Below are 14,050 nucleotides of genomic sequence, written 5' to 3'. Positions count from 1 at the left end.
TAATAAATAAGTTACAAGATTGTGAGCAACTGCAAAATGACCTCGATAATGTTGTGAGATAGACAGTAGGCAATGGTATGATGATAAACGGGGATAAAAGTCAGGTTGTGAGTTTCACAAATAGGAAAAGTCCTCCCAGTTTTAATTACTGGGTTGATGGGCTGAAAGTTCCCTTTGGGGATCATTGTAAATACCTAGGTATTAATATAAGGAAAGATCTTCATTGGGGTAATCACTATGGCAAGGCATTTAATGACCAAAAAATAGCAAGAAAATGCAAAATAAAAAATGCATTTATGACCTAAAAATGGTTTAAAAAATGACACAAAATTTGAAAAAAAATTACCAATAAATTAATCGTAAGTCACTTATTTATTAATCCTTTAAGAAACAATTAGCTGATTTGAGAGAGAATTTTCATGGATAACAATGCATTAAGTTTGAATTATTTTTGTTACTAACAAAGTAAATACCCCTTTGCACCCCTCGTGAAAAAAAATGAAATATTTTAAAACTGGCATATTCTTCAAATACTCTCGCAGCAAATAGGTGTCATTTAATTAAAGAATATTTAAGAAAACAAACTTCAGTGGCTGTTTACAATAAATTTGAATTGAAATGCACAATAGAAACTTTGCGTAGGTTCTCAAATGAAAACGATTGCCTATTGTCTGCAAGTAACGATTTGTACATGGAAAAGCTTCTCTCTACCTCAACTGAAACAACTGGTGCATACTGAAAACAAGCAATATCTCCCAGATTCAATTCACAGTCGGTAAGAGAAAAATTTTCACCCGACAGTGCTTTGCCAATAGAACACAAAGTTTTATACCCACTGTTCTTTTTCAACACCTTATTCAATTTCATGGATACAACTTCACCCACTTTACCACACACACGATTCAGATCATTCACAACTTTATACACAATTTGCAGCTGCTCCACTAGTGGCACTTGGGATTTTTCTAGAGCACTTATTGCATTAGGAAGGGATCCGAAATTTGTTTTTATGTAGGAAAGTTTACCTGCAATTTCTTTGTCAGCCAAGAGTTCCTGGGCTGGTTTTATTGATCCAACCTCAGTTTTGTCAAAGGAATCGACCACTTTCTTTACAACTTCAAAGTTCTCGCAGTAATAACAATAAGCCTCAATCCACGTTCCCCATCTAGTCAAACTAGGTGAAAAGGGCAAGGGAATTTCAAGAGCTTCCGTTTTGAATGCTAGAACTCTAGATGGGGCTTTTAAAAACACTTTCTTTATGCACCCAATTAACTTGTCAACTTCAGGAAAATTATGTCGTACCTCTTCCGCGGTCCGATGTAACGCATGGGCTAGGCATGTGACATGCACCATTTTCGAGACGAGCGCTTGTAACGAATTTGCAGCCTTTATCATGTAGGGTGCTGCATCTGTTATTAAAAGCAGCACATTGTCATTCCGAATGCCATCGGGCCACAATAGCCTCAGAGACTGGTCAAACAGTTTGCTAATTGTTGACCAGTTAGCTTTGTCCAATTGCTCACAATGTAGTAGAAATGGTTCTCCAGCATTCTCTGCTTCCAGGACGCCTACAATAACGTTGGCTATATATCGTCCCATACTGTCTGTTGTTTCACCTATGCATACCCATATGTTTCCGTCTCCTACCCTTATCCTTATTTCTTGTAACGTTTTGTCATAGCATCTTCCAACGTAGGTTCTTCTTAATGTTCTGGGATCTGGTACAGATTTTCCAGTCTCCTCTTCTAAGAATGTACGCAGCTTTGGATGGTTCAATTTGTTCAGTGAAATGTTGTTGTTTGAGTCATCAGTCCATAGACTGGTTTGATGCAGGCCTCCATGCCACCCTATCCTGTGCTAACCTTTTCATTTCTACGTAACTATTGCATCCTACATCTGCTCTAATCTGTCTGTCATATTCATACCTTGGTCTACCCCTACCGTTCTTGCCACCTACACTTCCTTCAAAAACCAACTGAACAAGTCCTGGGTGTCTTAAGATGTGTCCTATCATTCTATCTCTTCTTCTCGTCAAATTTAGCCAAATCGATCTCCTCTCACCAATTCGATTCAGTATCTCTTCATTCGTGATTCGATCTATCCATCTCACCTTCAGCATTCTTCTATAACACCACATTTCAAAAGCTTCTATTCTCTTTCTTTCTGAGCTAGTTATCGTCCATGTTTCACTTCCATACAATGCCACGCTCCACACAAAAGTCTTCAAAAACATCTTTCTAATTCCGATATCAATGTTTGAAGTGAGCAAATTTCTTTTCTTAAGAAAGCTCTTCCTTGCTTGTGCTAGTCTGCATTTTATGTCCTCCTTACTTCTGCCATCGTTGGTTATTTTACTACCCAAGTAACAATATTCATCTACTTCCTTTAAGACTTCGTTTCCTAATCTAATATTTCCTATATCACCTGCCTTCGTTCGACTGCACTCCATTACTTTTGTTTTGGACTTATTTATTTTCATCTTGTACTCCTTACCTAAGACTTCATCCATACCATTCAGCAACTTCTCGAGATCTTCTGCAGTCTCAGATAAAATAACAATATCATCGGCAAATCTCAAGGTTTTGATTTCCTCTCCTTGGACTGTGATTCCATTTCCAAATTTCTCTTTGATTTCCTTTACTGCCTGTTCTATGTAAACATTGAAAAGGAGAGGGGACAAACTGCAGCCTTGCCTCACTCCTTTCTGGATTGCTGCTTCTTTTTCAAAGCCCTCGATTCTTATCACTGCAGACTGATTTTTATACAGGTTGTAGATAATTCTTCGTTCTCGGTATCTGATCCCTATCATCTTCAGAATCATAAATAGCCTGATCCAATCAACATTATCGAATGCCTTTTCTAGATCTACGAATGCCATGTACGTGGGCTTGTCCTTCTTGATTCGATCCTCTAAGATCAGACGTAAAGTCAGGATTGCTTCACGTGTTCCTACATTTCTTCTGAAGCCAAATTGATCTTCCCCCAACTCAGCTTCAACTTGTTTTTCCATTCTTCTGTAAATAATACGTGTTAAAATTTTGCAGGCATGAGATACTAAACTAATAGTGCGGTAGTTTTCACACCTGTCAGCACCGGCTTTCTTGGGAATAGGTATAACAACATTCTGCCGAAAATCGGATGGGACTTCTCCTGTCTCATACATCTTGCACACTAAATGAAATAACCTTACCATGCTGGTTTCTCCTAAGGCAGTCAGTAATTCAGAGGGAATATCATCAATTCCAGGTGCCTTGTTCCTATTTAGGTCACTCACAGCTCTGTCAAACTCTGACCTCAAAATTGGGTCTCCCATTTCATCAGCATCAACAGCCTCTTCATGTTCCAGAACGAAATTATCTACATCGTTACCTTGATACAACTGTTGGATATGCTCCTGCCATCTTTCTGCTTTGTCTTCTTTCCCTAGAAGTGGCTTTCCATCTGAGCTCTTAATATTCATGCACCTAGATTTCCTTTCTCCAAAGGTTTCCTTGATTTTCCTGTATGCAGCATCTACCTTTCCCAGGACCATACAGCCTTCGACATCCTTGCACTTCTCCTTCAGCCATTCTTCCTTAGCTACCTTGCACTTTCTATCCACTTGATTCTTTAATCGCCTGTATTCTTTTCTGCCCTCTTCATTTCTAGCATTCTTGTATTTTCGTCGTTCATCAATCAGGTCTAGTATCTCCTGAGTTATCCACTGATTCTTAGTTGATCTTTTCTTCCTTCCTAACATTTCTTCAGCAGCCCTACTGACTTCATTTTTCATGACTCTCCACTCTTCCTCTACTGTGTTTCTTTCAGCCTTTTCATTTAGTCCTTGTGCAACATGTTCCTTGAAACGATCCATCACACTCTTTTCGTTCAACTTGTCTAGATCCCATCTTTTTGCATTCTTTCCTTTCTTCAATTTCTTCAACTTCAGATGGCATTTCATGACCAACAAGTTGTGGTCAGAGTCCACGTCTGCTCCTGGGAAAGTTTTGCAATCCAACACCTGGTTTCTGAATCTCTGCCTAATCATAATGAAGTCTATTTGATACCTTCCAGTGTCTCCAGGTCTCGTCCACGTATACAGCCGTCGTTTGTGGTGTTTGAACCAAGTATTGGCGAGGACTAAATTATGGTCAGTGCAGAATTCAACCAGCCGACTTCCTCTTTCGTTCCTTTGTCCCAATCCAAATTCTCCTACTGTGCTACCTTCTCTTCCTTGGCCTACCACTGCGTTCCAGTCTCCCATCACAATTAGATTCTCGTCACCTTTGACATATTGTATTAAATCTTCTATCTCCTCATATATCCTTTCAATTTCTTCATCATCCGCTGAACTAGTAGGCATATAGACCTGCACTATTGTGGTGGGCATTGGTTTGGTGTCTATCTTGGCGACAATAATTCTTTCACTATGCTGGTCGTAGTAGCTTATCCGCTGCCCTATTTTCTTATTCATTATTAAACCAACTCCTGCATTACCCCTGTTTGATTTCGTGTTGATAATTCGGTAGTCGCCTGACCAAAAATCCTGTTCTTCCTGCCAACGTACTTCACTTATACCAACTACATCTAACTTTAGCCTATCCATCTCCCTTTTCAGATTCTCTAACCTACCACAACGATTCAAACTCCTAACATTCCACGCTCCGACTCGCAGAATGTCAGTATCCATCTTCCTGATGATCGCCCCCTCTCGTGTAGTCCCCACCCGGAGATCAGAATGGGGGACTAGTTTACCTCCGGAATATTTTACCCGGGAGGAAGCCATCATCAGTACATCTTTCATACAGAGAGAGCTGCATGTCCTCGGGAGGTGGTTACGGCTGTAGTTTCCCGTTGCTTTCAGCCGTGTAGCAGTATCAACACAGCTAAGCCATGTTGAGTATTATTACAAGGCCGTATCAGTCAATCATCTAGACTGCCGCCCTTGCAACAACCGAAAGGCTGCTACCCCCCTTTCGATGAACCATTCGTTAGTATGGTCTCTCAACAGATACCCATCCGATATGGTTGCACCTGCGGCTCGGCTATCTGCATCATTGGGACACGCAAGCCTCCCCACCGCGGCAAGGTCACATGGTTCGCAGAGGAGGTTCAGTGGAATATCGGCGCATAAAAATGCTGTACACAGTTTCTCACAAAATGTAGAAAATGTTGAAGATTCACCCAGTAGTGTCTGGTGTAAGCCACGGTTTCTTTTATCTTCAAGTCGCTGCACACCACGTTTATGTTTTTCTCGCGACACATGTTGTTCAACTGTAAACTTCTTTTCTGCTGAAACTCGCACATCACACACTTTGCAAAATAATATTTTCCCATCAGTGGAAAATATATTTTCTCCATATTGTGTAACAAATTGTTTTAATTTAACAATTGTACTTCCTTTAACTTTGGGCATCTTACAGTACTTGTCAACAAAGAATTTACTCGACTCTCAGCACGCGGGCGACTGACTTCCTTCTTATCTAGCTGAAGATAAGGAGCAATGCCCAGCTTGGGCGAGTCGATTATGCGTCTTACATATAGGGGAAGCAGGTACTGCTTATAGTATGTTTTCTTGGAAGTGCAATCGAGTTGAAAATACTCTTTCCTTGAAAACTAGTGGCAGCAGGGTATGTTGCAAGTCTACGTTCTTTCTTGAGCAAGTTATTTGTCTAAGTTAAACATAATAGACAAGTATTGTAAACATAAATAATATTAATTAAATATCCAAATAACGAAATATAACACTTCCCAGAAAACAATTACAAATGCCAAAAATGACCATAAATTGCTCCAAAAATGACCTATCTCGTGTAAACGGCAAAAAATGTAAAAAATGCCCTAACAAATTGCCCTTATTTAATCAGTCAATTCATGAAACACATGTACATATACTCAAGCTATATTTTGGCCTTCATAAAAAAAAAGATGCAAAATCATCAAATGCCTTGCCCTAGTAATCACATAAATATGATTGTAAATAAAGGGTACAGTTCTCTGCACATGGTTATGAGAGTATTTAGGGGTTGTAGTAAGGATGTAAAGGAGAGAGCATATCTGTCTCTGGTGAGACCCCAACTAGAGTATGGTTCCAGTGTATGGGACCCTCGCCAGGATTACTTGATTCAAGAACTGGAAAAAATCCAAAGAAAAGCAGCTCGATTTGTTCTGGGCGATTTCTGACAAAAGAGTAGCGTTACAAAAATGTTGCAAAGTTTGGGCTGGGAAGACTTGGGAGAAAGGAGACGAGCTGCTCGACTAAGTGGTAAGTAGGATACGTTCCGAGCTGTCAGTGGAGAGATGGCGTGGGAGGACATAAGTAGACGAATAAGTTTGGATGGTGTCTTTAAAAGTAGGAATGATCACAATATGAAGATAAAGTTGGAATTCAAGAGGACAAATTGGGGAAAATATTCGTTTATAGGAAGGGGAGTTAGGGATTGGAATAACTTACCAAGGGAGATGTTCAATAAATTTCCAATTTCTTTGCAATCATTTAAGGAGAGGTTAGGAAAACAACAGATAGGGAATCTGCAGATCAGTAGTGATTGATTGATTGATTGATTGATTGATTGATTGATTGATTGATTGATTGATTGATTGATTGAAGACTCAGGAATGGTGGTGACAAGAAGAGAGAGCTCTGGAAGAGGCATAATGAAGCTGAACTGTAAGTAGTTGACACCTTAAGTACTGGTGTAGTGTCACACAAGAGATCAGTAACAGGGTGCAAATGGCTGGAAGATTACACCAAAGCGTAAGTGATATGGCATGAAATGAGGTCACACGATGATGCAACGAGGTGTTATATAACATCTATTTTGTCCATATTCCAACATATGGAGCAGAAACATAGGCCGCAACATCCAGAGAGGAAAGTAGGATCTAGGGGGTAGAAATGAAGTTCCTTAGAGGCATGTTTGGGAAGATGAAGGGGACCGTGGAAGAAACACAAGAGATATGGTAATGGTTGGGGATAGAGAAACTACAAACAGAATATTGACCAGTAGACTGATGAGGATTGGCCATGTCGGCAGGATGGAAATAATGAGAACCCTAGAACGATGACAGAATCGAAGGTGACTTGAACAAGACCGAGAGGGAAACCAAGGAAGAGTAGATAACCAAAGTAGAGGAAACAGTGGAGTAGAGGTCTGGGCCCAGAGAATTCAGAGAAGAATGGTGGAAAACAGGCAGAGGTGGTGGTCACTGGTCCATTACCTTACCCAGCAGGGAGTCTAATGGAGGGTGTAGAAGAAAAGAAGGTTGATCTTTCTACATTTGCAGCCTTTTTCACTGTCTATATTCTGCCTTTTGTTTTTCTGTACTCAATTACACTTAGCATTCCAAACAAGCCTAAAGCAACAGGAGCTAGTGAATGGTATGCCAACTAACTAATCATAATGTAATCCTTCATGCGTCACAGTTAGCAGTTGGGTAATAGCATTAAAGCCTACATACCATTCAATTTTATGAATAGTCAGCCAAAACAAGAACGAGCGCATGGTATAGTGTGTTCCTCACATTTAACATCTTATCAGACTTAATTTTAAATTGCAGTATAAAAACATAATTCACCTTCCGTGTAAAATTACAAACCCTGTGGATACTCGCAACAAACATTTTATTTATAGGTTCAATTGTTTCTGAGAAAAGGGCACCTGAAAACAAATTAAACAATACCATGCGCTCATCCATTTTTTGAGCAACTTTACATTCTTCAAAATATCTCAATGTAGGGAAAGTGCATTGTATACAGCAAAATGAAATTGTCCAAAATATACAAAGTCACCTTTTTATCTTCCTTCTGCTTCAATACTAACTCTTGGAGTTGCTGCTGCTTTTGCTTACGTGAAAGCATTTCTTCATAAAAGGATTTAAACCCAGGCTTGTTGTGTAAATGTAGAAATCTCTGGAAATAAAATAAAAGAGGTAGCATTAGAAACCATTGTCTAACTGTTCTACTCCTTTTCAATCATGGAAATTTCCGCTAACTGGCATATCAGAAGTCTCTTCCACAACCTGAGGACAAACAGGAAGAGATTTGTGAGTGACAGGTATTCCTTCCATATATCCTAAAGATTACAGACAGTATCAACAAGGATTCGAAGTGTCACAACATTGAAACTCTCTTTATAACCACAAGGAAAATATTCCAATAGGTTTGTTTGGAGAAAAGCCAGGTGTGTACTGTATGCCCTGTTTGAGCAAGAAGGTTCAAAAACACAACATGAATGCCAGGCTAAAGGAATATAGGGACAACTGTTACTTCATTCAATTAGAAAACCTTGCAGTGGTGAAGCATCCCTCTCAGGTTCAGTCTACCACTGCCAGTATCATGCTAGATTACTAAGGAGCTGTTGAAATGATAATATATAACAAGAGTTTCAACAAGAAAGAAGAGCAACAACAGATCAGCAGATCTTGGTGACATTTGCTAGTTGAGAGGCAACTTAAGCATAGCCATAGTGGAACACACTGCACAAATCTTGGAAACACCAATTTAAGAGAGAGGCAAGTCAGTACTACCACAACCACCTAACTTTCTCACCATTATAAAAGTATAGGCACTCACCATACTTGTGCACAGTTTTCTTGACCAGGACACTTGTCAGTTCAAATTTGTTGTACTGTGTTAAACTTTTTTTGCCCTCAGAAATGAAAATATGCTGTTTTAGTTCATTCGCATATGCTGACTTTGAATCTAAAGCTTGTTTTTCTCTATCACCTAACAGTTTCTTGACAGGACATGATGAACTTCCCACAACATACTGCATAGGCTATTTAGTTCACTGCTGTTCATTTGCAGTTTTCTGTTATATTTGTAGTAGATTCAACCCAAATCATATGTAATCCAAAATACACAACAGAAATATATTATTATAAAATTGTATTTATGAGATGATGATGCTTGTTTAAAAGGGTCTAACATCTAGGTCATCGGCACTGTATTTATGTCGCAATTAAACTTCATATAGCAAAAATTCTTACCTTCTTGAAACTTTTTCGTCAAAGACTTGCACCTATAAGATGGCTCCGAAACATCTGTGATAAGTTGCCAGCAGTAATTGGCAAACATGTTGGATACCAATTTTCTTTTTTATCGCCTTTCCATTTCTAGTAAGTCCTGATGGAACCTTTCCCCGTGATCATCACTGATCTCACCAAGATTCGGTGGAAAGGAATTCAAGTGCGAATGGAGAAGTGAATCTTAAGGGACATGGTTGCATCCCAGTGTCATGTAAGCCTTCAACAAATCTTCTACCATATCTCTGTAATTGTCTGCTCCTATAGTTTTCCCAGAAAATTCACACAAACCAATTTAAAAGCAAGCCAGGCTTATTTTTCAACAAGAATGAGAGTCCCCTTGAATACAGAATCACATAACAGATCCCGTATTTGTAGGCCTATAAAGATACATTCCTTTAGTCTTGCCTCACTCAACCTTTAAAATTTTCCCCTTAAATTCTGAAATGCCCTTCCTAATCATTTTATTCAGATTGCGATATCAAATGAGGTTCTTGAGATACAATAAAATCAGGATCAACAGGGGATGATATATCAGAACAGGACGTGTTGCAGATCGCAAATTAGGATATTCAATTGCATGCTTATTTTTTGAGATAATACCAAATACATTAACCATACAAAAATAAGTCTGTAATGAAATCCATAGGTTCCCGCCTTAACACTGAAATCGCAAAAGGCATACACAAATTTGTACCTATTAACCAACCTGTTAAAGTTCTTTGGTGATCTGTACAGCACAAGTTGGGCACTCAAAATTTATCTCTCGACAAATTTACTATACTTTCCGAAATATAGATTGTAAGCTGTCACAAGTAGGGGTATTATACTTTTGTGCTGAGATTTTGCACAATACTCTATACAAACATAAAAAAATAAATTGGGAGAATTTTTACAGGGCGATATACTGCAAAATGATGAAAGTATGAGCTACTAGGCTATCAGCTGGCAGATTGTATAAACCTAAGTACTTAATTCTGCTGCACAGTACTTTCAGTACACGAGTAGAATGACGCTTAAGCACTACAAGGATTTACTCAACACCAACTGCACAGAATGAGGCATTACAAGACACTGCTTCATGTTATTGACAATAGCAACACGAAAGCTACGTATACCTGGATATTCCGGGGGGGGGGCACCATTTCTATAGAGTAAATAGAACTGAGAGGTATAATAAGAAAGTTGCCCAGACAGGGAGACAATAGCACCTTCCATTCGCTAAGAAAGTAAGGGTCCCTCTACAGGGTGTGGTACAAATACTTCAACAATGTTAGGTGATTTTGATATTTAAAAATTTCATAGTGATCCGTATTGAAGTGAGTTTACAATAATTAAAATTATTAGGGGTCCACCTATACAATACAAAGATATTTATTAGTGTGAATTAATCACATAAGGTACTAGTTTCGGCACTTATGTTGTGCCATCATCAGCCAAAATATCAAATCAGGCAAACACAAACAATCTTAAAACAATTTAAAACACATAACACCTGCAGAGAGGAATGTTAAATAAAATTATGGTACATGATGATATTGCACTATAATATAAAATCCTTTTAAAAATGATGATGACTCCGTTTCATACACGCAGTGTATAGTCCAACTTTTATATCCTTTAGTATTTAATCTTGTTGAATATGCGCTGCAGAATTTTGTTGTCATGTGAGGTTGACACTTGTTTGATCCGTAGTTTGGCAGCTCTGAAAGAATGAACGATCATGTGATGGACTTAGTTAGATCTGAAAAAGTTTTGTTACCACTTCAATATGGGGGTTGGAACCTAAAAAAGAAATTAAGAGCCGAATTAGGCAAAAGGAAAGAAAGAATGAGAAGAAATAACTAGAAACAACTAGAAACAAACTCACCTTGAACAGCCTGTTTGACCGGCAGATGGAGCAGGACTGATGGATGCGATGGCAAGGAGAAGGAGAGGAGGGGTTGAGCAAGGGCAATAGCCAGGTAACTAGGGAGGAACGACAGGATGTGGTAGTGGGGTTAAATGATGGGGATGTATATTGCATATAGTGTGAAAGATGAAGTTGTTTTTTGGGAGTCTAATATTTTATAGCCATTTAATTAAGAGATTAACAGAATATTAGTTCTCTCGGAAATTTCATTCAAATTATAGTTAGCATTGAAATACTGATCGCAATGAATAAAACAATTTTCAGTAATTTTTCATGATTGGCCCTTTATTTGTTATTTGAAGTATCTGAAAGTCATGTTCAATTTCAGTGAACTTATGATTAGAGTCATGAATATGTTAGCCTATAGCAGAAAACTTGTTATATTTTATTGCGTTGACGTGCTCAGAATATCTGGTTGTGAAACTGTGTCCTGTTTGCCTCAAATTAGAGGCACTGCAGTCATTGCACTTTAATCTATAGATTCTGGATTTAGAAAATCTATGGGAGGTATTGACCAATGATTAATTGTGTAAAATTTCTGAAGTCCTGTTATTAGTTCTGAAGAAAATTTTTACGTTATGTTTTCGAAAGAGATTGGTAATTATATGAACATCGCTATTGAACGTAAAAGTAGACGAAATGGTAGTTTTAGGTTTTTCTTTTGTGAGAGTGGTCTCAAGTCTGTGTCTGAATTTTTTGATGACCTGTTCTATAAATAATCTGTTGTAACCATTAAATTTGGCGATTGCCCTTACAATACTGAGTTCATTGTTGAGATCTTTCTTTGTCATAGGTATCGTGAATGCCCGGTAAACCATGCTATTGTACGCTGCACGTTTGTGTGTTTGGGTGTGTATGGAGTCTTGACGAGTAGTATTGGCAGTTTGTGTATGTTTCCCGAAGATTTTATATAATAGAGCAAAAGGGTTTCTAAGAATACCGTATAATCTCGAGTACCACCCGCACTGTTTTTTCGAAAATATCACTTCCAAAATGCACGTAAATCGGGCATCACCGCCGGCGCGGCTTGGCAACTGCTCTCTCCACTCTCAGCATACGCTACTTCCGCACTTGGCATCAGTCTCTCGCACGTTCTGAGAGTATTAACATGAATTCCACAACGCGTTTGCGATCTTTTACTGCGAGTGAGAAACTGAAAGTACCGGTAGTTCAGGAAGACGAAATTATTGGAAATCATGCCACCGGTAGGAAATACGATATTGACGAGTCGTGTATTCGTGATTGGAGAAAGAAGAAAAATGTGCTATTAACATGTAGTGGTGATCGTAGAACTTTGAAATGCCAGTGGACAGGACTGTGAAGGTTAAGGGTGCGAAAAGTGTTATCATTAGAACAGGTGGTAATGAAAAAACAACGGTGTGCGGTAATGTTGTGTATTCTCGCCGACGGAACCAATTTGCTGCCGTACATTGTTCTCAAGCGAAAGACGCTTCCTAAAAAACTACCCGCTGGTGTTATCGTCAGATCTCAGAACTCTGGCTGGATGGACAGTTCACTTGTAGAAGACTGGGTAAAGTGTGTCTGGCAACCTTGCCCTGGTGCATTATTGGGACAAATGAGCTTGCTTGTTCTCAACAGTTACCGCGGCCACACAACAGACGCTGTGAAGAAACATATCAAGGATGGGAAAACCGACCTAGCAGTCATTCCGGGCGGGATAACGTCTATGCTACAGCCACTGGATGTCTGCGTGAACCGTCCATTTCAAGCAGCCTTGAAACAGTTCTATACAGAATGGATGGTGGCTGGTAATCACACACTGACGCCAACTGGTCGTATTCAGCACTCAGAAGTTCAGCTGCTGTGTTCGTGGATTTTGACAGCATGGAATCGTAAATAATCGTAAATAATTTTGAAATCACTTTTTTTTTTAATTTTGTTCTTTCAAAATAAGGGTGCGGGTCTTATTCGGTGGCGGGTGGTATTCGAGATTATACGGTAATTAAATCTAGAAAATTGATTACTTTATTATTTTCGGACTCAAGCGTAAATTTAATGTGGGGGTCGATGTTTAGTTCCTGCAGGGTAGAGGTTTCATTCTTGATTTCTTCAGCCATAATGACAAATGTATCGTGAACGTACCTGGCCCATATAAGAATATTTGTAAAAGTGTTTTTATTTATTTTTGTATATTCCAAAAAGTCCAAGTAAATGTCTGCTAGAATTCCCGATGTGAGTGATCCCATAGCCAGTCCATTTTGTTGGTAGATGGTTTTATCAAATGTGAAGAAATTATTATTAATCACCAGTTTCAGAAGAGAAATGAAATCTTGTATTTCCAATTTGCTGAGAGAATTCTGTTTGTTTATGTTATTTTCAATGATGGAAAAGAGCTCTGTTGTAGGTATGATTGGATACATATTTGCCATTAATGCTTTCACGGCCCGTACTTATAGACATGATACTGTACGCGTGTCAAGACACGGCATAAGCCCAAAAGCCTATACAGCATCATGTCTATGGATACATATTTACAATGTCGAAAGAATGAAGAGTGTTGTGGTTGAGTTGCAAGTTAAATGACCTAATTTTTTCAATTAGTTCAGTGGTGTTTTTGATGGACTTTTTGGAGAGAAATTGATAATTTGAAGTAAAAAGAAAATTGGATAAGATGTTCAATTCTGATAACGTAAATAAAAGACCCCCCCCCCCCATCAAATTCTAATGTTAATAGTTTCACTTCTGAACATAAACAAATTGCCGAACTCAAAAAGAAAATTAAAAATAACGATCTAATAATCACAAAAGCAGATAAAAGTTAATACTACAGTTATCATGGACAAAACTAATTATGTATCTAAAAACCAAAGAATTTTTCAACAACACCACGTTTACAATAATCCATAAAGATCCTACACTGAAAATTCAGCGACAATTAAAACAAACATTAAAGAACCTATCATTTCTTTTTTACAGATCAAGAAAAATCCAAACTCGTAAACATGAATCCAGGTTTACCCACAGTTAAAGCCCTCCCAAAAATTCATAAAGCTAATATTCCCATCCGGCCCATTATTAACTACAAACCTAGACCTCTATATAAAGTTTCTCAATTTGTTCAATGTTTTCTAACCAAGAATTATCGATTTCTCTCCAAAAAATTTGTCAAAA

General features: G+C 38.4%; 1 protein-coding gene across 1 annotated transcript in view; it reads right to left on the bottom strand.

Annotated features, from left to right (window-relative positions):
• Gcn2 (eukaryotic translation initiation factor 2 alpha kinase Gcn2) overlaps nucleotides 1-14,050 on the bottom strand; it is a 731,408-nt gene that overhangs the window by 651,292 nt on the left and 66,066 nt on the right. The window contains exon 4 of the mRNA XM_067140578.2: nucleotides 7,772-7,891. Coding sequence (XP_066996679.1) covers nucleotides 7,772-7,891 — 120 coding nt within the window. The remainder of the gene's footprint in view (nucleotides 1-7,771; nucleotides 7,892-14,050) is intronic.

Source organism: Anabrus simplex, chromosome 2 (genome assembly GCF_040414725.1).
Source record: "Anabrus simplex isolate iqAnaSimp1 chromosome 2, ASM4041472v1, whole genome shotgun sequence".
NCBI lineage: Eukaryota > Metazoa > Arthropoda > Insecta > Orthoptera > Tettigoniidae > Anabrus > Anabrus simplex.
This window is presented reverse-complemented; position numbering and strand designations above follow the sequence as displayed.